At 42.8% G+C, this 25,359-nt stretch overlaps 2 protein-coding genes across 3 annotated transcripts; both read right to left on the minus strand.

Annotated features, from left to right (window-relative positions):
* Positions 1-669: 669 nt before the first annotated feature.
* On the minus strand, positions 670-21,076 carry pals2b (protein associated with LIN7 2, MAGUK p55 family member b). 2 transcript variants are annotated; one of them, XM_079176705.1, is made up of 14 exons: positions 20,985-21,076; positions 14,654-14,716; positions 11,532-11,794; positions 7,988-8,088; positions 7,234-7,386; positions 5,597-5,749; positions 5,163-5,390; positions 4,206-4,337; positions 4,006-4,102; positions 3,594-3,662; positions 3,332-3,493; positions 3,034-3,236; positions 2,714-2,842; positions 670-1,994 (listed from the first exon to the last, which is right to left on the minus strand). In XM_079176705.1, exons 3-14 carry the CDS (start codon positions 11,665-11,667, stop codon positions 1,818-1,820), a joined length of 1,740 nt encoding a protein of 579 aa, XP_079032831.1. In that variant the 5' UTR covers positions 11,668-11,794; positions 14,654-14,716; positions 20,985-21,076; the 3' UTR covers positions 670-1,817. The 2 variants fall into 2 exon arrangements, with proteins under 2 accessions (XP_079032831.1, XP_079032832.1); XM_079176706.1 differs by lacking the exon at positions 11,532-11,794.
* npy (neuropeptide Y) lies at positions 20,495-25,339 on the minus strand (the record flags this gene model as incomplete). Its single annotated transcript, XM_079176292.1, is given in 7 exon segments — positions 20,495-20,606; positions 20,985-21,086; positions 22,923-23,012; positions 24,080-24,267; positions 24,547-24,575; positions 24,578-24,652; positions 25,318-25,339. Coding segments are annotated over 7 exon segments (618 nt in total).
* Between the last annotated feature and the right edge of the window lie 20 nt (positions 25,340-25,359).

Below are 25,359 nucleotides of genomic sequence, written 5' to 3' on the forward strand. Positions count from 1 at the left end.
AGTTAAAAAATAAACTGTTTGGTAGGGTTTATTAAAGTTTCTTCATCATAACTTTGCTGATGCAAGTGTAAAGATCTGTAGACATAAGGGTTGATGTGAAGACACTTGTTTTCTAAAACAGAGATATATATATATATATATATATATATATATATATATATATATATATATATATATATATATATATATATAAACAACACAGCTAGTCGTGTGCTGAAACAATGTCGCACTGATTTCTTTATTTTCCATTTGTTAGATACTTTGTAATCAAATTCTGGAGTTATTACACAACAGTACAGTTTTTTTTTGAAATAATGGTCTCTTTTGAAGTAAACGTCTAAACTTGACCTAAGATCTTTTGAGTTATTTGCTTCATAAGTCGAACACGGAGACACTTAGCATTTCAAAAAAAGAACTGTACTGTTGTGTAATAACTCCAGAATTTGATTACAAAGTATCTAACAAATGGAAAATAAAGAAATCAGTGCGACATTGTTTCAGCACACGACTAGACTAAATAAAGCTTAAAAAATAAATAAAGCAGCTACCTGCCGGACAAATCAACATTTACAGGGCGAGAAGTATAAGTAATTTATTAGGGTTTTATTTTAGTCCAAGACAGGTTACAGAACGAACTAATTTCAAATTGTCAAATGGCCAGCCCTTAATGTGATTTCTTTGTAATATGTTGAAGATTTACAAAATGTTTGACATACAATAGTGTTAGTTTTAACCCTTGGCCTGCATTTCCCATCCAAAGTTGTATCTTAAAATCTTGCATTTACACAGCCCTGCAGTTGAAATATCAATCACATTTAACAAACGGGTGAATTTTAAACTTTATTTGGAGTATGATCTGGGCTTTGGCATACTGCAACACTTAAGAGAAGGACCATAAGGAGGGAGTCGGTTTGTGCCACATTCACGTATATAAAACATTAACAAATTGGCAAAGATGAGGGGATCAGTGACAATGTAGATGGTCATACTTCAGACAGGGTAATTAAAAACAAATCAATGGATCAAGTGTGACAAAACACTACACTCTACATGTTTAAATCACCACACTGATGAAAAACTAGTATAAGAAAACAAAACTAGACAAAATTAACAGTGTTTGATCTTGAAAAAGACCATTATAAGGTTTTTCTTTTACATACTAGAGGAGTCGTGCGCAAACGGGCATTTCATCTTTATCTCTGCCCAGTTGATCCTGTGGACGACACTGATATACAAGTTTAGGGCCGGCTACATAAAAACACTAAAGGATTAAGTTGTTTGGACGTGAAAGTAAAACGGTTACACGGGTTGCTCAATGATGTGCGACACTGACACAGGTTTCTTGGGACAATGACTGCTCAAAGATCTTCTCATCCATCCTCTTTTACTTGATGGAGATCATGAATCCCGGATGTCCACGAACACAGACTGACAAATGAAATCAAGGGAAACGACTACATAATAAGAAGTGTAACTACTAACAATAAATTAATGCAAAAATATGGCCCGAGTACGTGACCAGATTTCTTTGTCTCATTTCTCAATGGAATTCCACATTGAATAGAAAGATCTTTCATAAAAAGTTATAAAATAAATAAGCACTCTTTCCCTTTGAGTTTTGAGTAGAAAAGAAGTTGCACAGCGTGCAGCAGGCCCAAGAGGAGAAAGAGCAATATGATTTTTTCTTTTTTTTTTTAGCTATTTATGTTATTTTGCAGAAGTAGCTCTGCCCTCTTCTCCTCTTCTTTGGCCTTTGTGGTCACAGACATGCTGGTGGGTCAGTGTGACCCGCTCAGAGTGGTCAGTGTAGCTGGTCCTCAGTACACCCAGTTCACCGGGACCCACTGGGGTTCACTGCACAGTTTGTCCACGCCGGCGTGTAGCGTCTCGAAGGCCTTGTCCAGGTTGTCGTTGACTATGGTCAGGTCAAAGTAGTGGCTGTAAGCCCTCTGGATCCGAGCGCTCTCGTCCACCGTCTTCCTCAGGTCCACGTCCTGCCAACACACAGAGGAAACACATACCAGCTATAGACCAGAGATCCCCTGCACACGTCAGAATTACTGCTCAGAGTAATGGAGGAATCAACGACCAGGTGGGCAAATAAAAGGGTGACTGCTGAGGATTTGATTTGACTTAGAGGAAGGAAAAAGACAGCAGGTAACATTCATTGTTTTGTCTCAGGAGTGTACGGATGTCTGATCATCTGACATACCGACAGCGGTACAGTAACCAAGTACATTTACTTGTTCAGCTATACACTACTTTATACTTTTAATGCCAGTTTATGTTTAAGTAAAAAATATCTGTACTCTCCAGATTAACATTTTATGCTAAAATAATGATGGGTTTGTTATTAAATTACCCATATTAAGTGAGCCCAATCTCAACAAAATAAAACATGTTAATATATTAGTAATAATGGTCCAATAATATATAGTAATACTCTAAAAGGGGCAAGTAAAAGGGTTATTTTGACTTTACTTTTTATATATATTTCCTCTAGTTTTATTTTAATACAACTTTGAATGTACACTACCGTTCAAAAGTTTGGGGTCACCCAGACAATTTCGTGTCAATTTTCAGTTCAGTTCAGTTTCAGTTCACAGTCACTGCTCCATGTATGGGTATGAATGAGTGAATGTATAATCAGGTGTTAACAGGTCTGATTTTTCTGTTTTGGGAGGCTCAATGGTCATGGGAGTTGTTAACCTACCGTGAGTTGCTTGGTGGTGATGCCTGCGTCCACCACAGCTTTGTGCATGGCCTTGAGAGTGTCAAAATCTGGCGCTGCAATGAACACCACATAAGGCATGAACTCCGCTGTTTTCAGTACTTTCAGAGCCTGAGGAGAGACGCAGTAGGTAACATTACAGCCATGTCCAAAAACATATCATTCTGTAAAAGTGTGAGGAGATTTCATTTAAAAATATTTCTCATTCATCAAACTCAAGTCTCTTCTTTATTTTTCAAAGACACCTGACTTTGCTGCCAACGTCTTTTCTCTGTGAAAACCCTTTCTAAACCTCCTCTTACCTGTGGGTTGACGTCCAGGATGCAGGTGCGTCCTGTGCCCACCACCTCGTGGATGGACTCGATCTTCGTGCCGTACAGGTTACCGTCGTACTCGCCGTGCTCCAGGAACCGGCCGGCCTTCACGTCCACCTCCATCTCTGTCCTTGAAGTGAAGTGGTAGGAGTTGCCGTCCAGCTCATCGTCACGGGGCCGCCGTGATGTGTCTAAGAAAACATTGGTTTGTAAAAGTTTAAAAAAATAAAATTGGTGTCAGGGTGTGACAGAATTTGGAAACGGTCGAAACCCAAGCATGACGTACAGGGCATAGTGGTGCCGAAGCGTGTGGGCTGGAGGACCATCAGCCGATTCTTCAGGCTGCGTCGGCCCACGCCCTGAGCACCAATCAGAACCAGCGTCTTTCTCTGGAATGCTGGCACCTTTGCCACTTCCTCATAGATCTGCAGCTCATGTCTGTCAAACTCTGTTTAAACACAGGCATATAAGTATTAGCCAACGCAAGAAGGAGATACTAAAAATGTCAGACAAAAAAAAAAAGTCAACGGCATGAAAAGTCTTCTGACCTGCATTCTTGGCTGTCAGGTACATCATCTTCTTCTTCTTTTTTCCAGCTATGGTCCCACAAAGGATCCCTACAAAACAAGACGGAACATTTATGCACTTGTATGTCTTTGCTATTACATCATTTGGCCAGATGGGGGCAGGCATGGAGCACTTTCTAAGTGTGGGAATCATTGACTACCCAGGCCTTTCGTGCCATAAATCAGTTAGTGGTAAAAGCAACAGAGAAGTGACAGAGGTCTGACAGAAAACCAGTTGATAGGCTTTAGGCCAATCCATATTTTCAACACCAGGGTTGCTTAAGAGGGAAACAGGAAAACGTGTGGATGTTTCAGCTCCCCACTAAAACACCATTCAGTGTTTACTCAAAAGGTCATGTATCAACACCACAGAGAAACGCACTCACTAACATACCTGATCCATCAAAGTCTCGAGGGACAAAAGCTTTCCTCTTCTCTTCCAAGAACTGACTGGGTATCAGTCCCGTGGCCCCAGCGACCACATGGCAAGCCTGGCACGGATTACAGATCAGATTCAGTTCAGTCTTGAGATCTTTATGTCTCTGTGATGTTCAATGGCAGACACTCACAGGAAATATATGGAGGAAAGCTCACCTGCCACCAGTTGGGATCCTCTCTGTTGACAATCTGAAGGATGTCGCCTTTCTTGAAGGACATCCCCGCCTCTCGGCAAGGGATCAGGTTGTCATTTGCTGGGTTGTAGTCAAAGTACGGGCGCACATACACCTGTGACGAACACATGCACAGCTTGGAGTCTTTGTGGGAATTCATTTACACTCATTGGCTCGCTTAGAATTTAAAAAAAAAAAAGTTTGTGGATGAAACACAATGACATACACAAAAAACTAGAAAAATGAAGAGACTTAAGCTCAGCATGCTGTCTCACACACTGACACAGTAACATTGGCTCATTACACCCTACTTCCTACACCGCACCCGACACAGCTGTTCACGCTGTGCCAACAGTGGAGGCTTTTGCCAGGAAGGGTAAGTGCTCTGGCTGATGTATCCGATTAAACAAGCAGCCAGAGGAAGCAATAAAACAAGCCAGTAAAATATACCGTGCAGCCGACCTGAGCCACAGCCTAGAATGGGAATTTGCATTATGTCTTATTCAGTTTTACGGCTCTTTATTCAATTTAAGCATTATCAGCATTTCCAAGTGTACGTCTTATTTGTTCAGGATGCGCAATGTCTTTTTTTTTACTCAGGCGCCATAACTTGTTCGAAAAATCTGAGGGGAAATATAAAAAAAATATCGTAAATTACTGTACATTCCATGTGAGGGAGCACGCGATCACAGGAAGCATGCGTGTGTGTGTGTGTGTGTGTGTGTGTGTGAGTGTGTCAAAGACAGAAACAGCTAGTGTGACCCAGATAGCATGTGGAGTGTTATTAATAGGGCTCCCAGGGTTCACATTCCCGCGCAGGGGGAGCGCCGAAGAACAGAGATCACAAGCCCTGTACCACTGCCCAACATCTGCCACTCATTACATAAGTGTGCTTGTGTTTACATTATCATCTCATTTGAGATTTTCCGCGTGTGTTCACCTGCGGAGGTGCGGGAGCGTCTCGGTAGCTCGGGAGTATTTTCAGGGTGATCCCTCCGCTGCAGTCTTTGAGCATCTCCTGTAGCTCGGTGGGGTTGTTGCCGACGTCCTTCCCGTTCACTTCCTTTATGATGTCGCCCACGTGGAGCAGACCCTGTCTGTCAATCATGCCGCCATGAAGGATTCTAGCAATGACAAGGTCGTCTTTCTCCACGCGAAACGTCACGCCCTGAGAAGGAGAAGATAGTAGGGTGATGCATGTAGCATGTACACTGACCTTCACCCACAATCATACGGACATCTATTCATACATACATACATACATACATATGTACATCATAGTGATTCACTTGGTCATTCGTGTGCTCAACCGCTCCCCTCCAGCAGTATCCACACACACACACACATAAGCAGATGCACTCTTTCTCTGCTCACCAGTGGCTCTCCGGCCTTCTTCCGGATGCCAATCATGCGCACAGCATCTGCCTGCATCAGAGCGTTGTTCACTGCCGCATCATTGGCCATCTCAGTCGGGGGCGGGACTTCGTAGCACTTAGAAGCCACCATGTCATGTGCCTCCAAAAGAGACTGCAGGAAAGAGAGGAGGACAAATTGAGAGGGAGAGGGTAATGATGAAAGAAGAAAAAGCTAATTCTTCCTCTTACTAATGACAAGTTAATTTGCCTTAAAACACACAATTGTTCAACTCAACACACTCAGGGGTTTTGCTGCTACAGCATTACTTCTTCTTAGCAAACTTTAGAAATGCATTGCTGTGTAAGTAACATTACCGAGCCAGTTTGCAGACTCTATGACTGTTTTCTTTTTACGCTACTGTTATGCTATGTTTTAACATTATCCTGTAAAAAAAAAAAAAAAAAAGTTACATGGGCTAATGTGTAAATAATGTAAAAAAACTGCAACTTTATGTTACAATGCAAAATGAGATGATTGCTATATAAGGTAGAATATGTGGAATGGTAGAGTATGATGATGCAGGATCAGAGTTAACTCAAAGGCAGACAGTCAAGCAGAAGCTTTTACCAACACTGACTAATTGTCTCATTTGCAGTGCTGCGCGACTGTAACAGCGTGTTTATAATGTGTCTTCTCGGTTAGATTTTCCAAAAAATGATAACAATCTAAATATAAACTCCAAGCTGTTTAAACATTAAACTAAGAAGTCTGGCTGTCCTTAAATAGTGGCAGAAAAACAATCATCTAATGGCTCAAATCCCAAATATGGATTAACCCCAAAAGTCTGATCAATTAATTGTTGGTTTGCTGACTATCCATCCACAAACCTTCATCCAAGCCTGTTTTTTGAGACGCTGCCAGCGCTTCTTTTAAAAATATCTTTTAAGACAAACAAGTCTGTAAACTCACACTGTGTATTTGATGTCATAATTGTTTCCCTCATTTTCTCTCTTCTTTCTTCCCAGCTCGTCTCTCCCTCCCGCTCTGTCTCTCTACTCTCAGTAGGTCAACAGGGTCTTATCCTTCAGCTTACAACAGAAAGGCCTCTGATTGGTGCAAAAGCTTTGCTGGGCTCTTAAGTCTGAATCCTATTGGTCGAGCCTGTGTAAAGCCCCTGGTAGGTCTAAGGATAAATAATAATAAAATCAGCTCTGTGCTACTGTATCTGCAGTCAAAACTTTACAACTCTAAACTGAGCTTAAAATTCACACTAGTATAAACTTCTGAACAAAAACATATCAAGACTAATCTCTTCTTCACACATACATACAGTGACATAATACAGAATTCTGGCATTCATTTAGCTTTTTTTTTTTAAAGCATAATTTGAAAGCTTTTGTGAGGTGTTGAATGTAAAGATGTAAAGAAGTGACAAAAATAAAAAAGTGGTTCAAATAGTGTCATCTGCCACCTGTACATTACTTCCCAAACTCAATATTTAATCCACAAGCAGGCGATTACTTCCACAAATCATGTCTGTTTTACCTTTACCCGTGTGTGTGTGTGTGTGTGTGTGTGTGTGTGTGTGTGTGTGTGTGTGTGTGTGTGTGTGTGTGTGTGTGTGAGAGAGAGAGTGAGTTTGCCCCTCGTCTCACCTGAAAGTGTGGCTCCTTGAGGATCCTTGAAAGTTCAGCCGCGCTGTCGTCTTTCAACTGGAGATTGTTGATGTCGCCCAGAATATCCGTCACAAGCTCCACATTGTTGTCCTGCACCGCCTCCAGCTTCACTTCCTCCAGCTGCTCGTGAGCCTGGGGGAGACAGAGAGGCTCAGCGAGGGTACATGTGGAGAGATGTGTTTCTGCTCTGTTATGCTCTCTGTGTGTTATGTTAGTATTTATTTGGATGTCATGAATAAATTAAACTGCATTTTGTTGTGCAGTAGTGATCGCTGATTATATTGGATTGTACATACAGGTAAGGTTACTTTGGGATTATTTTGCTCCGCAAGCAAGCCGTCTGCCTCGTGTTACAATGTTAAAAGTCAAAGGAGTATTTCCTCACGTTTAGTCATAAACTGAATGGTGGAAAATGACAACAGCTGCACTCAAACTGAACTCACTGGACTTGCTACAGCAGTGAGGATGTGTGTTAGAGCAACCAGTTTGCGTGTAGAGCTGCAATACATGCACTGTCATTCAAAATAAAGGCCCAGCATGCATCTGTGCAGATGCAATGGTCACTCTGTTAGTCAAAGCCTTACTGTACTTCCAGCACCTCAGCCACAGCAAGCAAAGCACTGCTGGGAGCAGAGTGAGGGCGAGGTGGTGCTCGGAGGTGGCTAGCGGTTAGTCCGCTCACAGCTGCTCACCCTGAGCTATGTGTGTGTGCTACCTTAGCCAGGGAGCGTACAGTGGGACTTTCCATGATGCCGCGCAGGAAGAGCAGGTCGATGTCTTTGGCGCCCGTGGAAGTGGGCAGCTCACCCAGATTATCCAACACCTGCTGCATGGCTGGACGCACGGGTTGAGAGATAAGAAAAATGCAGACATGAACAAAGAGAAACAGAGATAAGGAGAGTTAGCCAGACGTGAAAGTCACACAAAGCATAAACAAACACACACGATACTATATTGGCTTATGGATATCAGTACCAATCTCTAATTCATGTTTCTTAGTTATTACAAAACTAGGCCCAAATGCTTCAAATTAAGAGACATATCATGTAAATATGAAATAATGATGTTGAGACCATGGCCATGTTTGGAGTCCATTCGTTCTCTTAATACAGAGTTCTGTACACCGACCGACACCGCCTGGCCCCCAAAAATATAAAATTAAAGCTCCATCTGCGGTTACAATACGTCTGCTCCATTCAGGATGAACACAATTGCATATGTTCAGTTTGGAAAAAGTCCAGTGATATAACTCTGTCCCCACATGCTTCAACAGGTTTGTATATTCAGAGGTACAAAAACTCCAGGATTCAAATGTTCTTAGTTGTTAGAATAAATCGCAACACATGAACTCTGCTGAGTCTTGTATTCTGTGCACACAAACATAGAGAGGTGTGGACCGTAAGTATCAGCCAGCTAGCGCCCTAATGCCGGGGTCTCAAAGCCCATGTAAGCCCATTTAAGACACTTAAAGGCATGGGAACGTGCGTGCGTGTCTCTCTGTGTCATCATTCCCTTATGTGGGTAGTGAATATGTTCAGTCAGCTCGTGTATACAGTTGGTTCACTCTATGATTATGAGCCTATGATTACCATCTTTAACTTTGACTCATGTTCTGTGTTATGAAGTCAAGTCACACTCTAAAACCTCAAATCGGCTTTGTTGTTGCAAAAATGGGGCCCTGAAAAAATGGTCGTACGGTGTTTAATTTGTGTACTTTTTAAAATGTGAATCAACTTCCCCTTGCGTAAAAAACACGTGTGAATTTCTCACATCATTTCACATGTCATAAATTCCTCTTGCATACAGTCAGTCACATGATATCTGCAGTTTCAGGTATTTTACATGTGAAATTTAAGGCACCATATACAAAAATACAAGGATACAATCGTATGAAATATCCCGTGTAAAACATAATTTCACATGATCAATTCACACGTGTGTTTTTAGACATACCATAGACTGTTCATGACATGCTGTATATGAAAATATGAATTTAGCATTTACTTCTTTTGTAAGGGTTGAGTAGTATTTTTCATCCAAAATTGATGCATTTCTGTATTTCAGATAGAGTCTGATTTTAAATTTTCTTTCCGGGTTGGAGCACACAAAGTAAGTAAGTTCAGTTAAACTACAGCTTGACCGTGTCATGTTTAATCATTCTTCATACATACAAAAGCCACACAGTTGTGTGATGAAGAAGGAGGAGAGGGAGACTGCAGAAATGCAAAGAAATGCAATTTACCTCACAATGCAGCGAAGACCTCAGTGTGGCTTGATAACCACCGAGCACAAACAGACTGCATAAACACAAGGCTCCATGCAAAAACAAACCTTAAATATTTATGGTCCTCTTAAAGAAGGACAAAAAGGGGCGGGAGGTTAAAAACTGCACTGCAGGCTGTTAAACCTGTATATCCATAAAGCAAAAATATTTACTGCATGACGACACAGGAGCACAAGACTAAGTTCACACGTGTAGTATAGTATGTATGAGCAGGATATTCGGTTCCTGTGGGGACCCCACACCATGTTTCACAAGCTAGAATAAGCACAAAGTCTCACAGCAGAGCTGCAATTGTAGTAAACACATCTGCCCGCTAATGGGTAAACACATAAACAAGCATTAAACCGCCGTCTTGATTGCACTACTCTCACTAAATCGCACTAACAATAAGCCACTGTAAGACCTCCTGAAATCTAGCGAATAATGTGTTTTCCAATTTTCAAAAGACGCATCGAACTGACCTTACATACTTGAACTGATCGGACTACAAAATCTCAAAAAATACACTAACATAACAGCTGGATCACAAGTTGTTGTGCTCTCTGCGTTGACCTTCGCCCACTCGGTCAGCTCATTGTGTCACTGCGTCCTCGACCACAGGAATGTTTGCTCATCCCAGCCCGTCCACAGCCCCCTGCCACGTGTACTTGTGTGTATATTACTCAACCTAACAGCAACTCTGAGATGCTTTTCTATCCTGTGAGAGATTGGAGATGAACTAAAGCCTCCTACCTAAAGTCTATAATCCAATGAAATATGGCATGGAGATACAACCACCTACGAGCCTGTTACTAAGACTGGCCTGAAGAAGTTGTCAAATCTAAGAGTTTACAGCACTGGACAGCTACAGTAGAGTGTTTCCCCCCCAAGCTGGTTCATTCATGTATATACAATGACTCATCCTGCTTACCTGCGCTTAATTCTTCCCTCTGTGGTCGGTCTGCAGCCTCTCTAACCATTTAACCACCGCCTCTATATGTACGCCTACCAGCACTGTGTGCTGTGAATGCAGAATCTCCCTGCTTGAGAATTCCTAACACTTCTTAAGTAATGCGAGACAAGATGGAGATCAGAGGGGCACCTTGAATGGCACACAAGTAACATCACCCTAAACAAATTATATTTAAGTGTGGGGTTTTACCTGTTGCATTTAAAAGTGCATGAAAACTAGCTGACTAGTGAGCGAGGGAGCAGCCGTCTAAACAGTTAGCTAAAAGTCATGAATAAACAGATGAAATTGTCAGCTAAGATAATGGATAAACGGTTGAAATACCAAGCTCATAGATAAATGGTTGAGTTGTCTGAACTTCATAATGCATGAATGGTTTCAATAGATATCTAGGGTTGAAATAAATCGCTAAGAAACTGGATCAACGGTTGAAGTGTCGGCTAAAACTTTAGGAAAATGAATAAACGGTTGACAAAGTTGACGTTAGCTAAAAGAATTGGGTCAACGGTTGACTTGTAGGCTAAAACTTTAAAATAATGAATAAATGGTTGAAATAGTTTACACTAGCCAAAATTCATTGATAAATGGTTGAAATAGACAGTTAAATGAGCAGGATAAACTGGTAAAATAGCTAAAAGTAATACATATAGGGGCCGACATGGTGGAATGGTTGAAGTGGCTAAAAGTCATGGATAAAAGGTTGAAGTCAAGCTTTTGACACTACCAAGTAGTAGTAGTACAAATGCAAAAATGATCAAACCAACCTTAACATTGACAGTTTAATTCAATGAATATACTGTTTTGTAAAATTAACAGTGTTGAATAACATCTAATTATAATGAAGGGCTACTTAAATTCATCTGAGAGGGCTGTGGGGAGACATGAGACAATTTGGGGAGTTTGGGAACCACTTCCCTCTGTATGAGTTACCTGACAAATTATTCTGCCTTCCATCAATGCCTCCATGTCAAGTATTAAAATCAAATCAAAGCGTACAGTATCTCTCCCCTGCCAGGTGACACCTCTTCCTCCTCCTGTCCTCACCTCCAGACGTATCTGCTTCCTGGGTGGACTGCACCGCCGGGGGCCCCTCCACGCCGAGCTGTCCCGGGGGCGTCACCTCCTCCTCCTCCTCCTCCCGTACCCCATTGGGACAGGCATCCTCCATAGCCGTGACCATCGCCCAAGACCTCCTTCTTCCTCTCTGCTGCCACAAGTATGCTAAGGCTATACCACTAGTAAACCACCAGTAGTTCTGCAACTATGTCTTCTGTCCTCCAATCGTCTTGTCTGGCACTGCTGACCCACTAAACTCCCAAAAACACAGAGAGAGAGAGAGAGAGAGAGAGAGAGAGAGAGAGAGAGAGAGAGTACAGAGAGAGAGGATTGAGGACAGAGAACGATAGAAGCAAAGAGAGCGACAATAGACCGTCAATAGAGTGGGATTAAGATAAGGGGATGTTAGGAGACAAGGGGGGAAAGAGGAGTGGAGAGGATGAGGAAAGACGAGGGGGAGCAAAGAGGCTAATGTTAAGATAAGTTCAGAAAGACAGCTGTGAAAAGAGACAGTGAGAGGTTGAAAGCACACACAGATGTGGACATGCGTTCAATGCTTGTCAGTCCCCTCCCTCCACTCTGGCTTTAATACCTTCCCTTCCCAACCATCAACCCCCCTCCGTTGATAACACACACACACACACACATAATCCCACAATCCTCTCCTGCTGTTGAGGGTTTGCTTGAGTACCCCTCCTCTTGTTGCTCCGACCCCACCCAAAATTGAGTTGCCCCACTTGTCTAGACACACACACACACACACACACACCAGTTGAAGGTGTCATTATGTAAGTAATCTTACATAAGTGTTACTGAAGGGGGCCTGACCCCACATTCCCATTCTTTTCCTCCTTCTTTCTCTCATTCACTCCGCTCATGGTTCGGACACCCCGCTGCAGCAATGTGCAGAAACTCTCAGCGTGTGCAGATTGTGCTCGTACGTATTCCCTCAGCAGTCGTCCACCTCCTTAACGCAGCATGTGTCCCCCTAATGGGAACTTTTTTTTTTTTTACTCCTTCTCGTTTTGGCCTCTATTCTTCACGTTACTTCTCGCTAAATCAGTGACTGGATGTGCTGACTGGATTATGAACATTTAGGGGCTGCAATTTAACAATTTAAGATGCTGCATGACTGAGCCTAAATGCTTTTGGGGAAGCTACTGGTTTCTTAGTAGGAACCGTGTTATTTACATACTTTACATACTTATTTACCTCTATTTGTCTAGCTTGGTTGTCCATGCAGCTTGCTGTAATTTCTATTTCTGTACATTGAGAGAGGTGCAAAAAAATCGGTCAAATTCCTTGTATGTGCACACATACCTGTGATTCTGAATGCTATCGTCAGTATGCTAACATGTTCAATATGCTAACCTGCAAATGTTTACCAAGTAAATGGGGCTGTCTTTAGTATTGCGGGTATTTGGATCGAAACAGAAATATTGGATGAATAAAATGTTTTACTTAATGGTGGCGCTAGATTACAAGTCAGAAGATTTTCACAATTATTACAATTCATCTGGTGAATTTCTTAAATTGTGTGCCAATCCATTCTGTAGATGTTGCTATATTTTATTTGATAAGTGAGACCTTTGGCCTGCTAGTGGCGCTAGATAAAAAGGTCAGAAGATCACCAAATTATTTAGCATTCATCCTCTGGGGACAACAAATGACTGTATACAATTTCATGGCAATTCATCCCATACTTGTTGAGCTATTTCAGTATCTCAAGAAGTATGAAAGGCCGAATGACAGAAGAGCCGACTGAAGTGCCATTTTGAGAGCTGTGCCGCTATGGCTAAGAAGAAGCCAATGCAAACATGAGTGTTTAGGATACACATTTTTGGGTTGTCCTTGCAAATAAGCAAGGAAATAGCCAGGTTGTCAAGACGCAGTGTAAACACAAAAGAGTTAGCGAATACATCCCAGTGTTTAGATTCACCCAAAACAGGCCCCTCCCACAGCGACACAGCTGGGCAAGTAGCAGATCTGTTGGCTTTAATCCGCCCCGCCTCTCCCTCCACCCCATCCCCAACATGACCAGTCAACCCCTCCCCCAATCCGCGACATGGGATTTTAATCCGGCCACGAAAGCACGGGATTACAGGATCTCTCTCTCTCGCTCTCCTTCTCTCACCATATCCAGTGTTCAAACAGTGTGATACACTACGTCTGTTTTGATGATGGTTTGCGAATGTACTCTGAGGCGGCTTGCGAACCACTGCCTCTGACTCCAGAGTGAAAGAAGAATTTCTCTTTGGACATCAATACAGTGTTCTAGTATATTTATGTTAGTTGAAATTAAGAGCCACAGAACAAAATGGAGTTCACAGTTCGTTGATCACACACACGAGTTTCTTCTAAAATGACTGCCTTCTTCCTCTTTAGAAAATAGTTAAGAGTCGGCAGCTGAGTTCACACAGCTGTGTGTTGTTTTCTCCAAAACAAAGCATCATGGGAAGTTAACACAGACTTTAAGAAAATAGCTCCAAGACCATAATGGGCTAAATAAGATTGCACTGTTTGATTAAAATGATTTGAATACTCAGCAATAAGCCAATTTCTGTATGTAATTGAAAGCACGCTGGTATTTTTAAGGCAGGAGGCCCGTGCGATTAAGAAAGACGTACCCTTGACCAGACTTGAATATGTATCAGCATGTGGACACTCATGGAGACAAAGTCAAAATCCGACAAATATTACACACTATTATAAAAAGGGACAAAAATGTAACGGTACCCAAAAACGACCAATAATGAAAAAGAAGTGCTTTCTGCCAGCTATAGTTAGGTAAGATTCATAGGCAGTGAATGTTGATATACAGATCTGTTTTATATCAAACTGAAACTTCAATTTCACAGTTTTAGACTAACATTAGCATGGCCCTTTAAATACAGAGAAAGTATTCTGTGTAATCCACATGGACAGTTGCGTCCTTACTTCCTTCAAATGTTTTTTTTTTTTTTAAGAGCAGTGATCAGCACATCCTTGCCTCTAAGACAGGCAGCCCACCCACTGACCTGACTAAATCATGTTAGCATGCAGCGAGCGTGTGCCTAAACGTCTCTAGTGATTCAGTACTGAGAAAGAGGCGGGGAGGAAGTTGTGTTTACCTGTGCCAGTCGGTGTAGCCCAACCGTGGTCCTACTGGCTGCTCATCAGTCAACTGTGAAGACCTGGAGAGACGGAGAGATGTGTGAACGTTTGTTCATCCGTCTGAGAGACAAATATTCAGTCCTGCTTGCATTCCTGCCCACCGCTTTTCATCATTCCTCAAACGCAGACTTGCTTGAGCGTTCACATTCGTAATCGTGCTCATCCCTCACACACACACACACACATCTAATGACGCTGTCTTTTTCCCAGTGGATTAATCGTTTGCATCTCTCTATGTCATCTCCGTCTCCTGCAAGATAGGAGTCTCATCTGCACACCGAGGCCGTTGTTGGTTCAGAGCGATGAAAAGAGTCATCCAGGATGATTCATTGTCCTAAGCCATTCAAGGATGTCTGCATCATAAGCTGGCACTGCGCCGTCAACGTAGTAAATGGCCACTATTCTCTGAAAGTGATGACAAAGCATTATCCATTCATTCCCAGAAAGACTCGGTCCTCACTTTCAATTGCAAACACAGGCATTCATGTAGTACAAGACCTGTATATTGGAGGATCAATATCAGTGGGTTATCAAAGACATATCTGTATCACGGCTGATGTGCAAAAACAGATGTGGTGGGCAAACAACAACCAACACTCATCCCTACATTGTAGAGCTGGATCGAATCAGCCAGGCAACATATATATATATATATATATATATATATATATATATATATATATATATATATATGTATATATATATAAAACATAACAACCGGTATTAGCTTATTGAACATGTATCGCTATTGTTTATGTTGGCCGATAAGGAATGTTAATAATAAAATGCCGTAGAGAAATGCCAAACTGAGTTTGAGGCAAAGTGTCCTCATAGTTCGTCCACCAGAGAGCAAATACAAATGGAATGTAAAATAATACAAAGTCAAATGTATGGATGTATCTCGGTCACAATTCTTAAAAAAGAAAAGACAACCTTGATCGTGAAAATGTAAGGATCCTTGCAAAAGATATCAAAAATCATAATCTGAATTAGTTGACAAAGAAAAATCTAAAATCAAGGTCCACTTACTTGTTCTGGAGCTTTTGACTGTATAACATGGTTTTCATCAGAAAAAAATATATATTTTTATTTCTATTCATAAGGGACTCTGACCCTTCTCCCGATGTTTAAAACATCATCTGTCTCATAGAACTGCAGAGTCTGGCATTGCCAAACCCATCTATGCTGCTCTGAACAGCCATTGCGAAATAAATGGACCATTAGAAAATGCAAGCCAGCAAAAAAAAACAATGACATAGTGTGATTACAAATAACTGATGCCTGCAGTCACACACAAAACAATAGGTTAGCACTCTTCAACACTTCGTTTCTTTCAGCCTCTTTCTCTCGAAGGAAAGGAGGAACAGCAAGGTGGCTGGAAAGATGATCCGGCTCTACCTGCTGTTAAAAAGTGCACAAAAGCACCCACTGGGGATTTGCTACAATTCAGAATATGAATATATTAGTATAAACTCTCAAGACACACTCAGGAGGATATTTCACCGTCCACCTTAGAGGCAACTCTAAGCTCCTCTCTGATCTCTGTCATATCAACCCAGTATCTCCTGGAAACGATCAGTTTACAAGGTGATTACAGCACACGGGGGACATCTACTCAACACCGCTTTGCTAATATCCCATGATGCTGTTTTGGGGTCTTTTCACCCATCATACTGGAGCGAATTATTGTATCAGAGAAAGGGAGAGGAAGAGAGAGAGAGAGAGATGGAGAGGTCGATTCATTACGCAACGCAGCTACAATCAGGCTCGGCACGCTCATTGGAAATGAAAGATATCCCTTAGAAGAATGTTAATGGAGGCAAAGCCACCGGTGCAATTCTTCACCAAATCAGCAGGAGCCGGGGCCGGTCCAATGAAAGGTCGAAAAAAAGGGAAGGAGATGAGAATAGAGGAGGTGGACATCCTTGCAGTATAAGTAGGGAAAGGTCACAACTTGATTTTAGGGGAATAAATGGGTTGGGGGAGTCAGAGCAGGGAGGCAGATCAAGAGAGGAAAGATAAAAGGCACACTGGGAGTCATGAAAGATTACGCGGAGTTGTGGGAAAAAGTTGCTCAAGTCTTTGGGGGGGATGAGAGGGAACAGATGAGAAAGAGAGAGAAAGGGTTGGTGTGAGAGCTCGTCGAATGCAAACACCTCTGTAACTGCCAGGTAACTCTAGTTCCTCTCATGATGGTTGCACCATATTTGTATATTTTTGCATCTGAATGTCCATGAGGATTTGCTTTTGGAGGGATTGTGTATATATGTGCACTTGGACTAGGTACTGGGTTACAACGTGCAATAGAATACTTCACCAGCCAAGTCAACCTTTTTTCACACCGATTTAAACTCTGAGCATGCATCATGGATTCAGGACCCCCCGGATGTCCTTAAATCACCATCACTGTAGGCCGCTCTTTCCTCCTCTTGGGACCAGAGGGGGAAAATCGCAGGAAGTGGTCATTGTGCGATCTCGGCTGCCATTGGCTGGTGCGGGAAAAGATAAGCGAACAAACGTCCTCTGAGTGCCCGCTGGTTGCCAAGCACTCGGATGATGGACGGCTCTACGGATTACGGAAGGATCAGAGGGTTTGTTTTTGTTCAAAACATCATTGCTGTCGCACACATGTAAACCTGTGTGTGTGTGTGTGTGTGTGTGTGTGTGTGTGTGTGTGTGTGTGTGTGTGTGTGTGTGTGTGTGTGTGTGTGTGAGTGTGTGTGTGTGTGTGTGTGTGCATGCTATTAAAAGCACGGACGAGCATCCACAGGCTGGTTTTAATTCCTCCAGTTCGAGTCACGCTAGCGGCGGGAAATCTCACTCTACCTCAGATTCTGTGAATGTGAAGTACTCAGATGGAGGACGTCACATCCCAGATGGTCATGAAAGAGAAATTCACACACTCACACACACACACACACACACACAGTCAAGCCCATAGGGCGTCCGACCTGGAGAAACCATTCAATCCGTGTCTATATATTCTCTCCACCTCTATTCTCGGCCTGACAAAAACTTTTCCCTCCCGTGCACCACTGAGCCGGGGGCACAGGGCAGCCGTCGCTCTCAGTTCCTCTCGATGACTTGAGAATCACAAAAGAGGCCAGTGAGCTCTGTCCTGCCCGGAAGCCCAGATGTCACTCCAATGGCCGACTCCAGAGGTTAGCAAAGGGAAATTATTAAACTTGCCTGAGCACTGAGCTGGAGCGTACCGTACGACACCAGTGTGGTAGTGAGTGCTAGCGGGGCACAAGAGATTCAAGGGAGCATGTGTTCGGATGTAGATGTGTGTATTCATATCACCGCCAGCAATTAACCAACCCCATCTTGTCCTGCATCACACCCATCACCCTCTGCCTCCAGACAAACCCTATCTAGGTCACTCTGTGTGCTAACACGGCCGCCCAATATGAGGATTACACTGCTACCCCCCCAAGATGGCCGTTGTAGCAGATTAATATCTGCAGAATATTTACCATAACCATGTCCTCTAACCAGTCACCACCCTGTTGTTGCGGCTGTTGATGGTGCTGTGCCGTCTACAGAAAGGTAATTAAATCACCTCAGTCTCTCCAAAATCTCCCACGAATGAGTAAGAATGTAGCTTTATCCACCTTCTTTCTGCCGATTCATGCTACCTCTCCTCTTCACCTGATGCTGCAATTTGAATTACCACAATTTGACACAAAGGCATCAATTGTTGCATAATCCGCATCACCGAAAATGACCTCGACGCCTGCGATATTGCAGCTTGTTGGGTGCTTTGCCGCGCAGCTTGGGACGATATAATTACACGGCCGTCCGTGGGTTGTCCGAAACCCTTCTGCACTGAACGCTCGGTGATCTTAATAATGAGCACCTCCTCCTGACATAATCTAACCCGTCACATGACTGCGCCTGCTTCCTCTCAGCCTCCTGTTACTGATCATTAGTATTAAGGGAAAGATGGGGAGGGGATGGGGGAGGGCGAAGTGATGCAACAGTACTTAACTTTAAAGATGGTGGTGAAAATGTGTGAGAAGAGAGAGAGAGAGAGAGGAAGAGATAAGGAAAATAAATGAGTCTCACATGATTATTATACTAGCTGGTTCTGCTACAAGTTTAAATGACCGTGACTTTGAGCTGCTTACATCTTGCTCTTAAATAATCTCATCAGCAGAGGACTTTCCTGCAGAAATGATGATGATTATATCACATGCATCATTATTGTATCAGCTTCATCTGTCTGTTAGGTTGTATCAGAGCGTTGCATCACAGTTGCAACATTTCTGTCTTCATTTCGGAGATGGAAGACAAAAGGAGGTGTTTCTGTGTGAAACAAAACTATGATGGATAGTGTTATTGTTAGTCTGCAGTGGTGTGCCTCTTTAAGGCTTTAGTGATGGACAAAAACCCGGTGAATCAGCACTATAGGCTGCAGCAAAAAACTGCCAAAAACATTAACCTTGCAGCAATTCCGACACAAAGTTTCCTCTGAGATGGTCCTCGCTGTACCGGATAGTCACTTAGTTGTGTTCTTTCCTGACAGAGAGGCAATCAACTCGTCATAACTGCGATGGGGTCAGAAATGGGTTAACTGTAGGGTGTTGCAGCCTGATGCAGGGAGGGTTGGTTTTAAGGTGTGTAGATAGCGATCCTCTTGTTCATAGCTGGGATGTGTGAGTCACTCCAGTCCATGTGTGCGCGCGTGTGTGTGTGTGTGTGTGTGTGTGTGTGTGTGTGTGTGTGTGTGTGTGCCCCTTCCTTCTTCTCTCTCTTGCTCAACCCCTCCCTCCTTTTTCCTGTATACCATCTCTCCCATATAGCTGCGTATTAATAATAGAAAAGTATAAGCCTCTAAGCATTGGATTTAGTCTCTGAAAGACTCACTGACAACTCTCAAACAGTATGTTCTGACATCGGGAGCGTGTGTTTTTACTTCATGTTTTCCGCTGCTGACAGGAAGGGGAAATACATATGAGGGCTGAGAAGTCTATTTGTGCCATATTCCATGAACTTCAGTCAAACAATAAAGCTCATCCTTACTATCCTGCCCAGTGACTGCAGATTTACTCTAATGCACTACAACTGTCTCTGTCTCCTTCCCTTCCTCCTTGTGTTCCTCCTATTAGATTCAACAAATCAAATTATGGCTTATTGCATGATTGGAAGGAAGAGAGAAGGAACCATGAGCAAGATCCATACGTGCCCCTCTTAGTGGTCTGGTGGCCTACATAGCACCTCCCAGGGAGGATCCCCAAGGATGTTGCGTACATGTGCATGGGCTTCCCCCGCACGTGCACGAGACTAAACGTCTTATAAACCTTGCCAAGTGACCCTGTGCTACTCCGGTATCGGAAGTCCCACGATTCATTGAGAGTTGTCTGTTGAGAAGTGGTTTCATGTTTCGATTTAGTGCTCACATAAAGTGGCTTTGACATCGTGTTAGTACATTATTATTAGATGATGCACTCATACATCTCAGTAGACAAAAAGAAAAAAATCAATAACACAGTCTGGCTGCGTCTCCGGTCGGCCAGTCTGTGCCAAACCACCGGCCCCCTCATCTCCGCTTCCATTCAGCATCAGCTCAAAACAAACAAAGCGTTGCTGATATTTCTTGTGAAAGTTTTTCTAGACCTAAAAAAACAATAGTCGAAAAGTAGAAAATGTTCTAACTGGGGCACACGTTACTGTGATGGCAAAAGCCCACCACCCTTTAAATGTTGCACACTGTCATTTCGGGACGGTGGCGCTTTCCAGCCCCTTTCATCCTGCCAGCACTAGAACCTGCAGCTCTCTTCCCAATATCTTCCCAGTCATGGATCGACGCCACGGTTCTGACGCATGGCCACATCCGTGCGCCAGAAACCCGGCCGTGCGCTTGGACCGTGCGTCGGATCCGTGTCAAACGCTTGCATCGTTCCGGGGCTGACCAGACAACTGTACAATTCACACCGATCTCGCCACACGTGCGGCCATTTTTTTGTTGCCCATCCGAGCCATTGTGGCCGTGGCGTGCGCACACTTACGACTGGGGCTACAACTCATCCGCTTGTATCCTTCCTCGTGATATGCAGGAAAAGGAAAAAGGACTCCACTATGGGCCCCCAACGCAAAACTGAACTGTGTCTGAATAAAGCCTGTTCTCACGGCAGAGCGGGCTCTATTGGGGGCAAACATGCCCTTCTGTCAAACTCTACTGCACCTCAAACACGGCAAAGTACCTTTGTCTCCCGTTTGAAAGCCAGAGGATGAATGAATTCAAACACCTTCAAATCACAAATATGATCACGAGCCGTGACTTACCTGTGAATCGTGCGTGCGAGTGCGAGGTCGCGGTAGTCCACCGACCGTCCCGGTTGGACATTCAGGCCCCCCCTCAGCTGTCTGTCCTGGTCCCGCGGCAGACTACCAGAGAACACGACGCCAATCAAACAGACACGCCCCGCCCCCTCCCCCTGGCGTCATAGAGCATTGACCAATGGCAGCGGAGGTACAACCCTCGCTAAGTGGATGCATTGTAGCATGTAGTAATTTCTTCCTGTCACAATGTCATACGCTCGTCCATTCACAGAAATACTTATTAGCGTTATTTCAGATGCACCATGTAGGCCCAGGCTATGAATACTAAAGTGGGAGAGAAGTATTTCTCTGAATGTGGCGCTGCACTCCCATAGTCTAAGATAACATTATAGGGCAGCTTACTATTATATACGCCTATTTAAAAAAGTATAGTTTGAGATTAACGTTACTCGTTTTGATAACCACTAGGCCTCGGGCTATATGCAGAGCTACACGGATACATTTATGCTAACACTAAGAGAGCTTTGAAGTACAACATGTTCTTGAAGTAACATAAACGTTATGGAACATAATGTTAATATACCTGTAGGCTATTGACACGAGACTAATACACGCGCAAAAATTATGCTGAGCATAAATAGTCAGTTCCCTTAAACAACACACATAAAGTTTTACCGGACGCCATGCATTTATTGTTCATCTACTTCTATCTACTCCCCGCAGATAAAACCGAGCCTTTGTCTGTGAGAGGGAGCCACGAAGTCTTCAATTCATAGTTTAATGTCGTCAACGTTACTAGCTCACTGTTTTATTAATGACTGAATGCTCGCTCCACACTTGGGATAAAATGTCGAACCGCCACATGAATATCAATAACTGTGTGTGTCGTCTTCTGGGTTATCTCATTTCCAATGCAGACTGTGTGTCTGCATTGCCTCTCATAACTGCTTGATTTGTGCTCTATGAGGCCGATTAGTCAGGTTGCGGTAGGCTAACCACTCGTGTAATTGCAATAATGCTACTGGAAATGCCATTTCTCCCTTCATTTAGTTTCAGAGTAGCTACTTATCCTCATGGCCACAAGAGAGCGCCATTAGCTACACAATTGGCAGCTTCAAATTGACTGATGTCTTCTGATCATATTCGCTTTTACCGGACCATTCATGCATGCTAGGCCCAGTTTAAATGGGCCTTTGTCCCGTTCTCCAGTGTCATAGTTACATTAGCTGCAACATGGATTTCAGCTGGAAGGTAAGGTGTGGCACAGCAAGTCCCAACTTGATCTCATCATGAGGGAAGACATCAAGCCAGGGATGTGTCAGGAGAGCAGTTATAAAAATAATTGTGACATCAGCGGAGCATTCAGGACCAATGTTCTCTCTAATCTGACATTTTAGTGACCTTATATATCAAATAATTAATCACATAGATGATATAATACAATGTCAGCCATCAATCGTTGCTCAATTTGCCCCCATAAGTGCGCTCAGGTACTTCTGACATTTTGTAACAGTTTGAGTACAGCTTCTGCAGTTTAAAATCATTTCATCTATCAAAACAGAATCAAAGCAATACATTCCTTCAAACAATTAATCTTTAATAGCACAATTATACAACACAATCAATATTCCCTCCCCCACTTGACTTTTATGTTTCACAGATGATAACTCTGAATAAACTATTTACAATAGTATAAGCAGTTGTGACTGTAGCTGATGGGTAAGGGAGGAGGGATTGAATATACGGCTCATAAAGGTAAAAGGGGCAGAGGCAGGGTGGTCATAGAGGTCAGAATATCAGCGGCAGTGAAGGTGGAGACAACCCCGTTGACAACATCACCAGAATGAAGGGTCATATCTGAGAGAGAGAGAAGCAGAGGACAAGGTCAGCTTCCTGCGAGTTACGACAATGTCACACCGACAGTTTTACACATGCACACACCTTGACTGTGGGACCGTGTCTGTGCTTTCCTTCAACAGCAGCTCTGAGACCAGCGTGTCCAGAATCTCAGGACTGGACCTCTTTCCATACCTGAGAGAAAGAAAGAGACGGAGTGACAGGCATTTAGACGGGCAGAACTTCAAAGGGCTGAGCATCAACATGGAACCTTTTGGCTGTCAAAAAAACATCAGAGAAAAAGAGACAGACAGCTGAATTGAGCACAGAGAAATACATAACGTGACATATTACTTTGTCATAAGTCCAATTAAAATCTCAGTGAAGACCGAATACAGTCAGACCGAGACCCTGCAGGGGCAGACAGGAGTTGCATTGCAGGTGGTCATATTTCCTTTTCTGCCCCTCAGATGATAAGCTGTGCAGCGCGCCTGACCCCCCGGGTGGCTTAACGCCTGCAGCCAGCATGCAAGCCCCCTGACATTCAGAAGAAAGCTGAAAACTGTGGGTGATTGGACACGCAATGCTGGCATGGCAGTCATTTCCCCTCAGGTTTTTTTACAGGCGGTAAATGGGCAGCGGGTGTTCCCTGATCTGTCACAAGCTGTAAAATAACTGTAGCTCCAATAGGCAAAACATGGGCTTTGTTTGATGTGAAAAGTTTGCAGTTAATTTTTTTCAGATTACCATGTCAAGAACATAATAGAAAATGTCAAATCTTGTGGAAAGACCATTGTTAATAAAGTGTAGAATTTATTATTTTCTCAAATTAAATATACATATTGTTTGTATACCTCGCAGCCATGATGATAAACAATCCAACAAACTTAAAATCCTGCACTCCCACTCTGTATACCTTTTTAGCTGGTACAGTGTTAAAGGCTATAGAAGAAAATGGCTAGAAGTGTAACAATGTGAAGCACCACTTGATTAAAAAAATGTTTTATCTGATAGCAGTCATCTCATTATATTCAATGGTGGTTGCATTTAATTTAATTGGAGAATACAATTAAATAGACTGGAATAATGTGAGGAAGCTACCAGTAAGTGGGAAAATATGAATCCAGTAATTTAAGGAGAAATAAATATTGCTAAGTATTCCATGTAATCGTTATAAACAGGGAAGTTAAATGACTCCAGCTCTGTTAATAAGCTCTCTGTTCGATTCTGTTCGTGCAGAAAGGTGCAATTAGTCCGCCTACCTCTGTCTTGTGATGAGGTTGATGTAGTGTCTCAGGGCTGAGTAGTACTTGGCCAGTTCATCCGCCGGGGCGTCATCCCCAGGGTTCTCCGGTTTCACCGGGTATCCCTCCGTCAGGGCGCCCAGGCAGAGCAGCGCCCACAGCAGGAACCCCAGAGTCCCCAGCCAGCTTACCACGTTAGGATGCATCTGGTCGAGTAGAAACAAGTAAAAAAAAACTGTTAAGTCAGTGCCACATCTCTGGACACTTGTTCCACTGTGCTTTAAATGTCCTGTTCTGTTTTTAGATGAATTGTTATTTATTGAGAGTAGGTTTGAGGGATACATGTTTTGTTGGTAGTAAAAACAAACAAACATGTAAATGAGATTTTTGCACATGCAACTAGCAGATTCATGTCTAGAGACTTTAAATAAGTTTCCTGTCAATAACAGTCAAGGTTTTTGTAAGTCAAATATCAAGGTACTTACATTTCCCAGAGGATTAGAGGGAGAATTCAGCTGTCCTGAGGTGTCTCTTCTGCTCTTCTGGGCGCTTGTTGCGCGGTGGGTTTTATATCTGTGTGCGCCAGACGCGCTGCAGAAATACGCGTCAGAGCTGCGCACCGTTTAGCGCAAGTCTCTGCCTTTCTTCACATGAACGTCACTAGTGATGCTGTCATCAACGTGCTTTACAAAAAAAAGTTGTTTACACAAATTTAAAAGACGTAGAATAATGCAAACTAAAATTAGAATCAATAAGCCTTTTTTCCTAAACGAGTCAATAAGGATTAGGGATTAAGTCGTTTTTTTTTTTTAAATGTGGCCAATCAAGCTGCTATAATAATATGTTAAGACTTAAACCAATAAGACTAATGTCCTTATTGAAAAGTTGCACATATATATATATATATATATTGTAGTGAACATAGAAAGTGGTAAATACACAACAAAGTCACTGTTAAGCACTTTGGAAATATTACTGAACTAAATGACTGTGTTGTTAATGTAACAATTATTTTGACGTATGTAAGATTATATTCTATGTCCCAGATGCAGGTGTGTGTGTGTGTGTGTGTGTGTGTGTGTGTGTGTGTGTGTGTGTGTGTGTGTGTGTGTGTGTGTGTGTGTACATAAACAGACACAACACACACATCTGCCAGAGACAAACCCTCCTAATAACTGTGGCATTCAAATGCTCACTGCTAAACAGATTGATACACACATGCTGAGTGTGCTGTTTTGGTGTTTATGAGGCGTCACTGTGAGGAAGACGGTGATACATTATTTCACAATCAAGCAGCG

The sequence above is a fragment of the Pholis gunnellus genome (assembly GCF_910591455.1).
Source record: "Pholis gunnellus genome assembly, chromosome: 16".
In the NCBI taxonomy this organism is placed as follows: Eukaryota; Metazoa; Chordata; class Actinopteri; order Perciformes; family Pholidae; genus Pholis; species Pholis gunnellus.